The sequence below is a fragment of the Sus scrofa genome, chromosome 4 (genome assembly GCF_054392235.1).
Source record: "Sus scrofa isolate SSC_HxYL_T2T_F1_AM1 chromosome 4, Sscrofa_HxYL_maternal_Yorkshire_Landrace_v2.0, whole genome shotgun sequence".
Lineage (NCBI taxonomy): Eukaryota > Metazoa > Chordata > Mammalia > Artiodactyla > Suidae > Sus > Sus scrofa.
The window spans coordinates 3,068,550-3,083,877 of NC_139386.1; the positions used below are offsets into that span (position 1 = coordinate 3,068,550).

At 56.6% G+C, this 15,328-nt stretch overlaps 1 protein-coding gene across 1 annotated transcript in view; it reads left to right on the top strand.

Annotated features, from left to right (window-relative positions):
• Positions 1-14,639, top strand: part of AGO2 (argonaute RISC catalytic component 2) — a gene marked incomplete at its 5' end in the record, with an annotated part of 45,914 nt that extends 31,275 nt beyond the window's left edge. The window contains 7 exon segments of the mRNA NM_001194975.1: positions 141-300; positions 2,125-2,215; positions 4,517-4,711; positions 6,786-6,920; positions 11,649-11,750; positions 14,104-14,303; positions 14,531-14,639. Coding sequence (NP_001181904.1) covers positions 141-300; positions 2,125-2,215; positions 4,517-4,711; positions 6,786-6,920; positions 11,649-11,750; positions 14,104-14,303; positions 14,531-14,639 — 992 coding nt within the window.
• Between the last annotated feature and the right edge of the window lie 689 nt (positions 14,640-15,328).

A 15,328-nucleotide genomic window follows, 5' to 3' on the forward strand; every position in this document is an offset into this window, starting at 1 on the left:
GCGTGGGCAGCGTGGGGCAGGATTGGAGCCCCGGCTCTGGCCAGGCCCCTGTTGCCTGGGCTTGGCCACACGTGGGCGGGGATCAGGGTGAGCAGAGGAGGTGCCCGCGGGCGCCGTGCTGAGCGCCTTCTGCTCCACAGCCGAGGTCAAGCGTGTGGGAGACACGGTGCTGGGCATGGCCACGCAGTGCGTGCAGATGAAGAACGTGCAGAGGACCACGCCGCAGACCCTGTCCAACCTCTGCCTGAAGATCAACGTCAAACTGGGGGGCGTCAACAACATCCTGCTGCCGCAGGGCAGGTGAGACCGGCCTTTCCGCCACCGGTGGGGCGGTGGGCGCGTCGTTACCTGGGGGTGGGGCGGTGCCCGGGGGCAGCGTCCACTCACCCGTGCCGAGCGCTGCCCGTCCCGGACTCCGGTGGAGGAGCTGAGTGGATGTGGTGGGCTGCGCAGGGGCCCGGGGCCGTCTGTGGGCCCCTGAGGACGGGGTGTGGGGGCCCGAGGAGGAGAGGCCATGTGCTGCTGGGGCTCGAGGTGCCCACCGGCCACGCCTGATGAGCCCAGAGGCTCCACCACGGGCTCGCGGACATGTGCAGGTCGCTGGTGACCTTGCAGAGAGGAGTCTTGTTGCCATGGCAGCACAGAGGCTGGTGGAGAGAGTAAACGAGTTCAGCTGATTGCGGGAGCTGTGCCCCAAGGCGAGCGGGGAAGGCGAGGCGCGGTGGGAGGAGCGTGGAGACCCGGGGCAACAGTGGTGGTGCTGGTTTGAGGTGCGGGTGCTCCTGGGACTGATCCAGAGATGGGCAGGGCCCAGGGTGGGCGGGCAGAGCAGGTGCAGTCAGGGCCCCTCACGGTGGGTGCGGTGCTGCGAGCTGAGCTTCCTGGGGACAGGTGCTTGGGGTTTAAAAGAGTTATTGGTGGGATGCAGTCCAAGGCCCCCTCAGAGCTCAGGGTCCAGGCAGTGCATTCTTTGAGCCTGTCTCCCTCTGTCCCAGGGGTGGTAGTGGTGACAGGCTGTCCCAGCGCCTGCGAGTCTGGGCCTTGCCAGAGGAGTGGCCCTCGTGGACTTCCTGCGCGTTGGCGATGAAAGGGGAAACTTGTCCACGTCCTGCGGGAGCTGGCGGGGGGTTGACACGCCTGAGAGGCCCCCTCCCCCACCCCAGGGGGCAGCGGCTGTCAGTGGGTGTGGTGGGGGCTGCTGGGGTGTCGATGGCTCCTGGTGAGGGGCTGTCGGGTGGGAGTTCTGCCAAGATGTGTCCCCGAATTTACCCCCGCCAGGCCCAGCAGGCGCGCTATGCTCCTTGTTCCTGCCGAGGCGGGATCAGCAGCCTCCGGGGTGGGGGGGGGTGGGGGGGGTGCTGGGCCAGGCCCTTGAAAGCCAGAGACGAGCATAAGCTCATTTAGTCCCCATGACAACCCACGTCTCCCCTTCTCCGCGGAGAAACGTGGAGCGTGGAGAGTAAGCTCCAGAACACGCAGCCACGCGTCGGGGACCTGCCGGCAGGCAGAGAACCGTGTCCCCAGCCACGGCCTCCTCAGGGACGTGACTGCTGAGTTCGGCCAGCGTTTAGGAGACGCAGGGAGAGAGGCCTAGCGCAGTTTTGCCTCCCGGAGAATGTGGCGATGTCTGCAGACGTTTGGGGTGTTAGGACTTGGGCACTGCTGCTGTCATCGAATAATAAGTAGAGAGCAGGGCTGCTGCCCAACATCTTGCCGTGTGCCCAGGACAGCCCCTCCCCCAGTGAAGGCTGGTCCTGCCCCGGGCATCCGCTGCGTCAGGGATGTAGGATGTGGCTGCAGGTTCAAGGCTGGTAACACACCCTGGGCTCTCTCTCTGTGAGTGTAGTTATTTTGGAAATTTTCAGTCACATTCAAAGGTGGACCCTCACGTGGCTGACCCCAGCCCACACTCCACCTGCACCCTCTCCCCTACCGGGTGGTTCTGAAGCAAATCTCACTGTGCAACTTTTGATCGTAAGGGTTTCTGTGCGTATGGTTGAACAACAAGGGATCTTTAAAAACACAGCCGTGGTACCCTCAGCGCTCGACGTAACGATGCTCCCTGTGTCGCAGGAGGTCCAGGCACTGTCCCTGAGCCTCTGGCGCTCCCGCTTCCCTCCGCAGGCCTCCAGTGTTCCAGCAGCCCGTCATCTTTCTGGGAGCGGATGTCACTCACCCACCCGCCGGGGACGGCAAGAAGCCTTCCATCGCCGCCGTGAGTGTCAGCGCTTCCCGCTGGGCCCAGCAGGACCCACAGCCCCCCCACCCCCCACCCCGGGCTGCCTGTGGAAGGGCTCATGCTCCCACCACGGCCATGTGGCCAGACTGTCTTCCTGTGAGGCGCAGAGGTTGCTCAGCTGCAGTTGAAATCAGAGCCTCACGGGAAGTAGGTGTTTGAGGATACGCTGCCCTCGTGGGTGCTCTGAGAGTCAGGGGTGCAGCGTGAGCGAGCGGGGTCCCAGAGTTGCCAGCTCATACCACATCTGTTCCCCTGAGGCAGGTGCCACACCTCATTTTAAACTTTTTTTTTTTTTTTTTCTTGTCTTATTGCTATTTCTTTGGGCCGCACCCGCGGTATATGGAGGTTCCCAGGCTAGGGGTCGAATCCGAGCTGTAGCCGCTGGCCTACACCAGAGCCACAGCAACGCGGGATCCGAGCCGTGTCTGCAACCTACACCACAGCCCACGGCAACGCCGGATCGTTAACCCACTGAGCAAGGGCAGGGACCGAACCCGCAACCTCATGGTTCCTAGTCGGATTCGTTAACCATTGCGTCACGACGGGAACACCCAAACATTTTCTATTTTTTATGATAAGATGCTAAAGGCAAAATAATTAAACAGGCTAGTTAAATGCAGACTTTCCCCTTGTTCTAACTTTGTGAGTTTCATCCAGGTGGGCACAGTGGCCTTCGCATCACGGTCACAGTGCCCCGCACCTGGCTGGCCATCCCCTTCCCCCGGAGGCTGAGCTGTGCCTCCCCTCCCTCTGCACCCAAGCTGACTGGCCTCGGGAGGGGGCCCTGCGGGTGTCGCTCTGGCCTTTTGTCCTGGCGGACCGACGCGCAGAGAGCCTTTGCTGTCCCTCACACCGGGACACCCAGTGCTGTGTGGCGAGGCCTGCAGGAGGCTGCACCTTCCAGGTGTCCCCACCAGGAACTGTGGTGACGTGGGGCCGCTGCACATTCTGCCGTTTGTCTGGTTTTCCTCCCACGCGGGGAGGCTGGTCCTTCCCGCGCCTCAGTCCCTCTGGACGGTCAGATGACGACGTGATTCTCTGAGCACCGACTGTGTGCCAGGCACGGGCGAGGCGCATAGCTTGTTATGTCTCATCATCTTCAGAGGCCAGTGTTGGTTTCCTCGTCAAACACGAGAGAGAGAGTTCACAGAGGCTAAGCTCAGTCACTAAGAGAAACAGCAGGAAACACAGCTGAACCTGCCTGAGGTTCAGGATTGAGTTCAGATGTGTGGGTACCCCCACCCCCCCCCCACAGTTCGCGCTGTGGAAGGTGAGGGGCCTGCCACACCACAGGTACAGACCTGTCCCTGCAGTCGCTCAGGTAAGGAACCTGAGCCGCACAGGTGGGCAGGGCCACTGCCCGGCTGCCCAGGGCTTCTCTCTGGGGAGCTGCACATCCCGAGCTGCATCTGACCACCAGCCGGGAGACTGGAGCACAGAGCACAGGCTCTCAGGTGGGCAGTCCTGGTGCTATTCGGGGGCAGTGCTTCCCGCGTCAGGTTAGCATCGCACAGGAGTTCCCGCCGAGGTCAACACAGCTTCAGTCCCAGCCAGACCGACGCAGGGGTTAAGGATCCGGCATTGCCGCATGTGTGCTCAGATTCAGTCCCTGGCCTGTGCGTTTCCACATGCCTCCGGGCAGCCACAAAAAAAGGAATTTAGCACCACGTAGTGTTGCGCCTCCTACATGGCCCAGCAACAATCAAAAACCAAATCCCAGTGGACCCGTGAACAGCTGACCCCTGCACAGAAGGAAGCTCAGCCTGCCCTCCGAGTCCCGGTTCGGCGCCTGCAGATCCCGTCAACCCGCCGAGTGCGCGCCGCGGCCTGAATGTCCGTCCCGCGACGGCCCCGCCTCTGAGTGGACCTGTGCTGTTCCGGGTGGCAGTATTCCTGCATCACAGGACTTTCTGGTCCTTCCCTTGTCTGACTGGTGGAGAGCCGTGCAGGACGGCCTGGTGTGGGCGTGTCCCTCCAGGGGGTCAGACTCTCGGGTGCTGTGCGTTGATGGGTGCGTGGCGGGTGGGGGGCAGTGCCTTGAAAGAATTAGGAACACTGTCGCAGTCACCAGCTGCCTCCTCTGATGGAACAGAAGCACCTCTGATCACAGGCAGAAGGGTGGTTCAGAGTCACGGTGGGTTCTTATGAGTTACGATGGCAAACTTTGGTTCTTCGGCATGCGTGCAGAGGTGCTGTCGCCGAGCGCGCGGAAGCAGCACTAGGTGGCGTGTGATGAGAGGTGGGCCCTCGGTCCTGACCCCCGTGTTGCCCCTGCAGGTTGTGGGCAGCATGGACGCCCACCCCAACCGCTACTGCGCCACCGTCCGTGTCCAGCAGCACCGGCAGGAGATCATCCAGGACCTGGCGGCCATGGTGCGCGAGCTGCTCATCCAGTTCTACAAGTCCACGCGCTTCAAGCCCACGCGCATCATCTTCTACCGCGACGGCGTCTCCGAGGGCCAGTTCCAGCAGGTCAGCCTCCTCCCCGCCTCTCCTTGCCCCGCTCTCCGCGTCTGCAGCTCGCTTGTTAGTCCACGGAGCAGCTCCTGGGTCCGCTCGTATGGGTAGTGGTGTGCTTTCGTTCTGCCCCGGGGTCTACCTGGTCAGGTGCGGAGGGTGGGGCGGGGGGTCGTCCGGACTCTGTGCAGGGCAGGGAGGGCGGGAGAGGCTTCTCGGGCCGACTCGGTCCAGCACACACCAGCCAGGAGCCTCTCCTGGGTCCCGGCTTTGCCTCCAAGGCTGTGCGCAGTCTCTGCAGGGCAGAGGCACCGCTGGGCTGGGGCTCACCTCTGCCTGCAGGGGAGGGGTGGGCTGGAGTCGGGCAGCGCAGAGTAGGGAGGAGAGCAGTCGGGAGCCCTTGCAGAAAGAGCGGCCCCAGCTACTGCTTGGATCTGGGGGCGGGAGGCGGCATCTTGGATGACACGTGAGGCCAGAGGGGCTGTTGCTGTGCTCTGGGTGTGAAGGCACCAGCACCGTCGCCAGGTCAAGGTGACTGGGTAGCAAAGAGTTCATCCAAGCCTGGCACTCGGGAGGTGGATGCCCTGAGTGTGTCCATCTTGGCCAGCGCCAACGCCACCTCCGCTCCATCCACGCGCCCGACACGGCCTCCATCCAGAGGTACTGGCAGGAGAGGCAGAAGTGAGGTGGGGGACCGGTACCTGACAATGGGGAGGCCTACCCAGCCGGGGAGACAGCCTGAGAGGCACCCCAGGGCACCCAGAGGCCTCAGGCCACCCTGATAAACAGGTGTGGACTCCAGTGCCTTCCCGGTCCACCCAGTGGCCGTCCACATCCTTGGCCGTCTGATAGCGCCTGGTGAGGCCTCTGATTCAGAGCTTCTTTGGGACCTGGGCTGGTGCCAGCCGTCTCCGAAGCTCCTCTGGTACAGAAGCCCTGGGTTCCCTCCATTGGCAAACGCTCTTCCCTCTTCTCTCACTGTCGTCATTACTAGAGAGGATGGCAGGTCGTGGCTGTGCTCTGCACCTGCAGCGTCTCCTTCTGTTTTGATCCCTCTGGGAATGCACCCCGTGTCTTACAGAACCGTCGCAGTAGGGCTTCTGGGCCCAGAACCCAAAACGTGTTTTTGAGACATTACAGTATCTGATTAGGACAGTTGCTGAAGTTGTGTGGCCCTGCGACAGACTGTGTGCCCGTCTGTCCCCGGTGGCAGGTCAGGGGACAGACAGTACCCACCATCCTCGTAGCCCAGTCCTGGTACTTCCCTGGCGACTTCAGTCTTCACATCAAGTTTGCCAGGGTGGGATGTTCCCATTTTATTTTATTTTTTGTTTTATGGGTTTTTTTTTTTTTGGTCTTTGGGGGCTGTACTCACCATATATGGAGGTTCCCAGGCTAGGGGTTAGATCAGAGCTGCAGCTGCCAGCCTGCACCGCAGCCACAGCAACTCAGGGTCGCAACTGTGTCTGCGACCTACACCACAGCTCGCAGCAACGCCGGATCCTTAACTTAGTGAGCGAGGCCAGGGATCAGACCCACATCCTCACGGATACTAGTCGGGTTCGTTACCACTGAGTGACGACGGGAACTCCAAGCATGTTCCTGTTCTAAACTGAAAACCCCGGGGATCGATCGGACAGGGTCCCTCTTTCCAGAGCCACGTAGTTACTTAGTGGTAGAGCTAGGACTGGAACTCAGATCCAGTTCCTAAGCCAGTGTTTTTTCTACTAGGTTCTCTCCCTCTTCTCCGACCCAGAAATACCTTGTTGGATTGACTTGTTCGTGTGTGTGTTTCCTGTTGTGCCTCCTGTCCACAGTGCATGGTAGCACTTAGAATGTTCCAGAGACGGTGCTAAGCCCATTTATGCCTTGTCGAATTTAAGCCATTTAACCGTGAAACCTGGGTATCATTTGCTCCTTCATAAAAGTGAAGACGCAGACTCAGGCAGAGTCACACAGCTGACAGCAAGCTGACAGCAGGGACTGAGTCATATGTACATTTGATAAATATTTAAGCTAAGGCGTTCGTCTGAGACAGCAGGAGGCCCAAGACGTGGTGATCCTCGAGCCTGTTCTTTCTCTCCCGTAGGTCCTTCACCACGAGTTGCTGGCCATCCGCGAGGCGTGCATCAAGCTAGAGAAGGACTACCAGCCGGGGATCACGTTCATCGTGGTCCAGAAGAGGCACCACACGCGGCTCTTCTGCACGGACAAGAACGAGCGGGTGAGTGGCCTCGGCCCCGGGCCGTGTGCCTCGAGGGACGTGTGAACCCGTCCACCACCCCCGGCGGGTGTTCGTCCAGAAATGAACAGAGAGCCGGCTTCAGAGCCGCTTAGCAGCCGTGGCCGTGGACAGCGGTGTTGAGAATGCGGTGGGTGGAAAGGAGTGGGACCCTGGGGGCTTGGGGCGCAGCGACGCGAGGGGGCCCAGGGGGCTCCTTCAGGCCTCTGGTCTGGAGAGGCGTTGGAAGACAGCAGTACCCGTGTGTCTTCTCGGCATTCGGGACAAGCACCACGAGCATGCAGGAGACTCAGGTTTGTAGGTGTACCTCCTGGAATTCTCCGCAGTCGGAGAAAGATAGGAATCCCTAGATTGCGAGCCCTTTCGTGTTCCCACCAGGATAAAGAAAAGAAACCTAGACGCACTATCCTAAAACTGCACAGCATCAGAGTAGTTGTGTAAGGAAGGAGTCCTCCTGGGAGCGAGAGATGTCACGTCCGACTGGCCACTAGCAGGCTAGAAGTCGAGGGTTAGAGTCCACGAGGTGCCAGAGGAAACTCCAGCAGTGCAGCCGCCGACGCCATGGTGGCACCAGAGCACCAAGAGTGCTGCTTGTCCCAGTGGACGACACGCTGCAGATTGAGGGACAGAAGAGGTCCACCAAGGAGACAGAGCGGCCGTGAGCTTGGCTGTACCTAACACCATGACCTAGAAATAGGCAAAGGTAAAAAAAAGTAAAGGACAAAATTTCAAGGACAAATTGACAAACATGCCACCAAATAGGACTATTTTAACACACCACTATCAGAAACTGAAACAAGAGTTCCCATCGTGGTGCAGCGGAAATGAATCCAACTAAGAAGCATGAAGTTGCAGGTTCTATCCCTGGCCTCACTCAGTGGGTAAAGGATCTGGCGTTGCTGTGAGCTGTGGTGTAGGTCACAGATGCGGCTTGGATCCGGCGTTGCTGTGACTGTGGTGTAGGCCGGCAGCTGTAGTTCCAATTTGAACCCTAGCCTGGGAACCTCCATATGCCGTGTGTGCAGCCCCAAAAAGCAAAATAAATAAGTAAATAAATAGATATAGATAAATTTTTTAAAAAGTTATTGTAATTCTCACTTAAAATTTTTTTTAAAAAAAGAAAAAAACTAAAACAGGCACAAATTAATAGAAACTGAAAGTGGTAAGAGTGAAATGAACAAGCCAGCTCTGTCAGACAGAATCCTGCCTGTGACAGCTGAGCTCGTGGGGAAGGCTCTTGTGCCTTGGCCTTGCCTCAGGTCACAAGGAGGTGTGAGAACGCTCAAACATTTAAAGTCGATTCTGAGTGGCACAGGCCGACTGTAAAGAGAATAAAAATTACAGAATGATCAGATATGAACAAAAATGAGAATTTCACATCCGCCCCTGTCCAGTGCAGCTGAAGAAGCGCTTAGAGGTGAGATTATAGACCTGGATGCATTTACTGTTGTAAAACAAGAAAGAACCGTCAGGTGAGTTGGAAGCTAATGAAAGGGTGTCATCCCGGGATGAAGGGAGAGCTGTGGAGCTGGGGTGCCTGGGCCTTCCTCCCCGGCCTGCGACCTCTCACCAGGAGGCCAGGGGCCCAAAGTCAACTTAGCCAGCACCCCGCTTTCTCAGAGTCGGCAATAGGGAGGTAGGAAATGAGGCAGTGGAGCTCCCTCGCGGGCCCAGTGGGTTAAGGATCAACCTGGCACTGTCACTGCTGTGGCTCTGGTTACAGCTATGGCACAGAGTTGAGCCCTGGTCTGGGAACTTCCACATGCCACGCTTGTATCCAAAAAAGAAAAGAAAATGAGGAAGGACTAGAGAAAATTAACACAAGCAAAACCTACTTCTCTGAAGACGGGTAAACATAAAACACTCAACAAAAAAGAGAACAGCTGTAACGACACTGGGAGGAAAAAATGGCAGCAGGGCTGCAGAGGGCCCACGTGTTATTTGAATGGTAGTGGCGTATGAGCCATTTCGTGACTGCACATTGGAAAACTCTAGAGGAAACAGATGCAGACACTTGTTTATAGAACTACGTATATGACCAAAGTCAGCTGAGGAGGAGGACCCACTCATTGTTCCAAAAGGCCTCAGGCCCGGAGAGTGGTGCAGGCGAGCTCTACCAAGCCTTCAGGAGTAGATTATCTTGGGAATTCCCACTGTGGCTCAGCAGTGACGAACTCGACTATTATTCATAAAGACGCGAGTTCAGTCCCTGGCCCCACTCAGTGCTTTAAGGATCCGGCATTGCTGTGAGCTGTGGTGTAGATCACAGATGTGGCTTGGATCTGGCATTGCTGTGGTGTAGGCCGGCGTCCGTAGCTCTGATTCATCGTCTAGCCTGGGAACTCCCATATGCCTCGGGTACAGCTCTAGAAAGACCCAAAAAAAAAAAAAAAATTATCTTGGAGTTCCCACTGTGGCTCAATGGGTTAAGAATCCGACTACATGGAGTTCCCGTCGTGGCGCAGCAGAAACAAATCCAACTAGGAACCGTGAGGTTGCGGGTTCGATCCCTGGCCTTGCTCCGTGGGTTAAGGATCCGGTGTTGCCATGAGCTGTGGTGTAGGTCTTAGACGCGGCTCGTATCCTGCGTTGCTGTGGCTGTGGTGTAGGCCGGCAGCTGCAGCTCCAATTCAGCCCCTAGCCTGGGAACCTCCATATGCCACGGGTGCGGTCTTAAAAAGATAAAAGACAAAAAAAAAAAAAGAATCCAAGTGCAGTGGCTGGGATTGCTGCAGAGGTGCAGGTTCAATTCCCCAGCCTGGTGGAGCGGGTTAAAGGATCCAGCACTGCTGCACCTGCAGCATGGGTTACACCTGCAGCTCGGAGTCAATCCCTGGCCCAGGAACTTCCATATGTGGAGGATGTGGCCATAAAACTAATAGGTGTGCGCGCGCGTGTGTGTGTGCGCCCGTGTATGGACGTTATCTTATAATGTGTCAGAGACTAGACAAAGGGAGGAACTACTTAGTTCATTTTATGAAGTTAGTCCAGAGAGTTTTATAGCCAAGTTTGCCCAAACCTTCAAGGCATAATCTTATACAAAGTATTTCAAGATCAGGAAAAGTTGGGGGACCTGCATTACGAGGCTAGCCATATCGTCGAGGATGCTGGTGCTGTCAGCAGCACAGGCTCCAGCACAGCCTCTCGGCACCCAGGCTGCATGACCAGGAGCTGTCAGCCTCCCCGCCAAGTACCACCTTCCTGAGGCTACTGGAGGGTTTGGCTGAGCGAACGCAGAGCACGTAGCACGGAGGAAAGGCGTTATTATGAGGAGGCTTCTCATACATTTTCCATGAGAGTACAGACCCGTAACCAACTTGGAGCACAGTTCGTCGATTCTAGAAGTGGATCTACCCTGGAAAGCCCCCCACACTGTGTGCAGGGAGACATGCCTAAGAACATTATGGCGGTGGTGTTTCTGATAGCAAAGAATTCACCTGTCTCCCAACAGGAAAGAAGGTGGTGATGTATTTACATGTTGGCATTTATACCGCAGTGAAAAGTAGCAAACACTACCTGTCACATGACTGCATCTCAAAAGTGTAATCCGGGGCCAAAGCAGCAAGTAGCAAATAGCAAACCGTATATGATACACCTGTGTGGTTTTAGACCCTGCCAAGTCACAGGTACAGTGCTGCTGGAGCCTCAGCATGTAGCAAAAAATGAAGTATGTGGGGGAGTCATAAAGTCTGGATAGAGGCTGCAGCATGGAAGGGATGCAAAGTAGGCACTCTTTCCAGATATTTTACTACTTTTAAAAATCCAAAAGTGTAAAGGTTGCTAAGAAGTGAAAAAAACATATGTATCTGAGGGTGCAGAGGGGTTACACTGGAGACCGTCTTTTTATTTGTATATTCGAAATATTTGCACAACCCGAAAAACCAGTCAATGCCTTAGTGCCCGATGGGCGTCCTTATGCCCCATAGCTGTAGCGGGTATTCTAGAACGCAGCGCCCCGGCCACACTCTGGCTGCTCAGATGCTCCTCTCCGGGCAGTGATCAAGCACTCACAGAGAATGGAGCCCCTGCCGGCTGCCAGGCTTTGTAGCTCTCCTGCCCCGAGCACTGCAGGTGTGCATGGGTCACGGCCTGTCCCATGCTGGCAGTTTCCGTCTTGGCCTCAGCAATAATGAAGCCTCTTCACACGTTCCACGCCCATTCTTCAGTGGAGGGAGAGACCGTGTCTCCCTCAGGCTTTTATGAGTCAGTGGAAATAACCCCAACCCCAAGAGAAGAGCAGCTAATTTAGTTTCAGTTGTTAGTGTGTGTAAAATGTTATTTTACTGCGGTAGCACCCAGCAGATAGATCAGCCAATCTAAAGACTTCGGGGAGTTTCTGTCGTGGTGCAGCAGAAACGAATCCAACTGAGATCCATGAGGATGTGGGTTTGACCCCTGGCCTCACTCAGTGGGTTAAGGATCCGGCGTTGCTGTGAGCTGTGGCGTTGGTCTCAGACTCGGCTTGGATTCTGCGGTGCGGTGGCTGTGGCATAGGCCGGCGGCTGTAGTTCGATGGGACCCCTAGCCTGGGAACCTCCATGTGCTGCGAGTGTGGCCCTAAACAGCACAAAATAAAATGAAATAGAGTAAATAAGACTTTAGGATAGGGCGGCTCCAGCAGGAAGGCGCAGCGTCGGGGCGGCGTGGCCAGGCTGCTTGCTCTACCTCGTCGTCCCTGGGCATGTCTGACGGCTTCCTCTGTGGCTGCAGGTTGGCAAAAGCGGAAACATTCCAGCAGGCACAACCGTGGACACGAAAATCACCCACCCCACGGAGTTTGACTTCTACCTGTGTAGCCATGCTGGCATCCAGGTAAGGACAGAGGGGCCGCTGTGGACCGTCTTGCTGTCTCTGCGACGTCGTCCACACGTTTAGCAAACACCTGTGGGGCCCGAGCCCGGGCCTGGAGCTCCTGTGGGCCCTGGGGACGTGGCGCACAGCAGGGCTAAGTCTCCAGCCGCTCCGAGGGAAAGCAGGTGCTTGTCCAGTGAGCAGGTGAGGCTCAGGCCCACCAGGTGCTGGGGACAGAGGACCTGCTGGGGTGCTGTGGGGGGTGGGGGCGCCAAGCAGAAGGAGCAGTGCCTGCAGAGGCCAAGCACGCTGGCCAGGAGCCAGGGGCATTTCCTTGTGCCTGGGGCTTGGCGAGCCCCTTGCCATCTTCAAGGTGATGGGACAGCCTTGCAGGCCCCACCACGCATGGTCGCTGGTGTGTAGGGAAGGTCTCCATGTGGCACTCCTTGTCCCTGTTGATGAAGAGCTTTGCCAAGAGTGATTTTCAGGGCGTGTTGCCGCCTCAGGAGCACCATGTCCATCCCTGCCCGCTGTCAGAGCCGAGAGCCCAGGACCTGTGGTGCCCGCTCAGCTTTATCACTGGCAGGCTTTTGGTTTTTTCACAGTAAAGTAAGGACTTAAATTTCTGTCCTCAAGGGACTTGGGGGTTCCCTGGGAGCTGTGTAACGTTCGTGGGAAATACTCCCACATCTGCGTCATTCACACCTCACCACGGACCTAGAACAGGGCTTGGCCGACTGGCCTCTGGGCCACATCCACCCTGCAGCCTGTCAGGGTGCAGCCTGCGGCTGAGAATGGCTTTTACATTTTTTTTTTTTTTTTTTTTATGGCTGCATCTGCAGCACATAAGTTCCTGGGCCAGGACTGAATCCGAGCCACAGCTGCGACCTACACTGTAGCTATGGCAACAGCAGATCCTTTAACCCACTGTGCCAGGGCTGGGTAGAACCTGCATCTCCATGGCAATCTTAGCTGCTGCAGTTGGGTTCTGAACCCAGTGTACCACAGCTGAAACTCTGGCTTTTGCATTTTTAAAGGTTGTTTAAAAGAAAGAAAAAGAGGAGTTCCCACTGTGGCTCCGCAAGTTAAAAATCTGACTGGTGTCCATGAGGATGCAAGTTCAGTCCTTGGCCTCAGTGGGTCAAGGAGCCAGTGTTGCTGCAAGGTGCAGCATAGGCCTCAGATGCAGCTCGGATCCGGTGTGGCTGTGGCGTAGGTTGGCAGCTGCAGCTCCAGTTCAACCCCTTTTGCCACAGGTGTGGCCCTAAAAAGAGAGAAGACGACCGTGGGACCCAAAGGCTCTTGCAGTATTTCTGGGCATGTGTCAGTCCTGGTGACGGCGTCCGTGTCAGGCTGGCTGGCACCGTCGCCTTCTCCGTGTGGACCACACAGGGCTTCCACCGCAGTCCCTTGCTCCTGCTTCCGTCCTGCTGGGCGTGGAGCCTCCTCCCTCCGGGGCCTCTGCTTCATTTAAAGGATGAAAACCTTCTCCCTGTGTCTGGCCCAGGCACCTTCCCATGGGGGAGGTCCCACTGTGACAAAACGGGCCTTCGTTGCTGTGTCCCCTACAGACCCTCGTGTACGAAACACCCCACTGCCCATGGCCCCTGGGACAGCCACTGATGAAACGCCCCAAGTGGGGTGCTGGAACAGGGCTTGGGCGACTGGCTTCCGGGCCACATCTGTGGGGGCTCCTCAGAGGACAAGAGGGTCTGCCCCCCTGTCACTTCGCACAGTTGTTGACAGGGCAGTGGTGACCGTGTGGGAAGAGTCAGGAAGGACCCTGCCAGCTGGCTCCGGTTGAGTGGCCCGGGAGGTGGGTGGGCAGAAGCGAGAGAATGACCCATCGGAACAGTGCAGCGGCCGTGATGGCGCCAGAGCCTGGTGCACGCTCCGTGCCGGGGACAGCTGGGTGGCCGACTCCCCCCTCCTAGTTTCGAGGGATCCCAGGCTACTGCATGAAGTGGTACCTGTTCAGCTTCCCATCTCAAAAGCGCCATTGTTGATATGTAACTTAACCGAGATTTTTTTTCTTGCCTTCGTAAATACCTCTTTGTGGAAAACCTAACATATGTCAACGGCATTATCCTCAAAACAGCCATTTCTGCATTGTTTCATATCTTTCGTATGATTTTTGCATATCAAATGTAAATGTGTGTATAGTCTGCTTTACAAATAGGGGTCACAGAGGATGTGGTTGTGACGCCTTTTTACAGTGGTAGCAAAATAAGGTCACATCAGTGTCTTCTCGTGTGAACATCCCCCGCCCCTTGTCCTCTGTGAAGGCCCAGCTTAGCAGCAGCGCCCTTCTGCAGGTGAGCTCTGGACTTCTCTTGGGCGTGTTTGCCTCTCTGACCCTCTGGTCTGCTTTTAGGGAACAAGCAGGCCTTCCCACTATCACGTGCTTTGGGATGACAATCGTTTCTCTTCCGATGAGCTGCAGATTCTCACCTACCAGCTGTGTCACACGTATGTGCGCTGTACGCGCTCCGTGTCCATCCCGGCGCCAGCCTACTATGCTCACCTGGTGGCCTTCCGGGCCAGGTACCACCTGGTGGATAAAGAACATGATAGGTGAGTGGCGTGCCTTTCTGGGCTGGGCGCGATTCTGCAGTGGGCTTGGCAGCTGCTTTTCCAGCACGGGAAGCGGTGGGTTTCCAGCAGCTGGAGCCAACCGTGCCACAGACGCCCAGTGCCAGCATCTTCCCTGCCACTGTATAGCCATGTGGCCGCCTCCGCAGGTGGCTGGTGCCTGGTCCTAACTTAGCTCTCGTGTGCGGTCTCTCTGCCCCTCCCCGCAGTGCCGAAGGAAGCCATACCTCCGGGCAGAGCAATGGACGCGACCATCAGGCCTTGGCCAAGGCCGTGCAGGTCCACCAGGACACGCTGCGCACCATGTACTTTGCGTGACAAGTTTCAGTGTTTACGCTTGTGTACCGAGGTGGATTCACACGAGACCAGCTACACTCAGACCAACAAATGCCCAGCCCTTCCATGACAGCCAGCACCGAACACGAGGCGTCGTCGATTTTAGCAGATTCTCCGTTTTCCAGAATGCCTTCCGTCCCAGATCTCAGACTCGGATTTTGAACTGCAGACCTGTATGAGACCCCATTGTCGTCGGAAATATGGTTTGCCAAAATCTCTAAGCTGCTTATTAAAATAGAGTCCCGTATTTCCTAAAAATCTCCTAAAACCAGTCTATGAACTCAGGGCTTTAAAACATTTTTTAATTTATTTGGTCATTCAATTTACTTGTTTTTAACACATGATTCTCTATGAAATTGATGGGCTCAAACTAGCTGTGAATGTTCTCTGAGAGTGAAAGCAACACAAACACGATGTGGTTTTAAAGCCTTGAACATGCTGAGGTCGTCACTAAAGTTTATCGCAGAGTGACCCCGGTGTGCTCCTGACCTGGCCGCCAGCTCTGCGGGACCCGAGGGCAGGGGCCAGGCGAGGCGCCCCCGTGTCTCTCGTTCTGCCACCGCCCGCCTTCGGCTCGGCTCGAAGGCAGGGGCAGCGGCAGAAGGTCCGCGTGTGTTTACAACATTTGTAGGTCCAGAGGGATTGGCAGACAAGTGCCATTTTAATAAAAA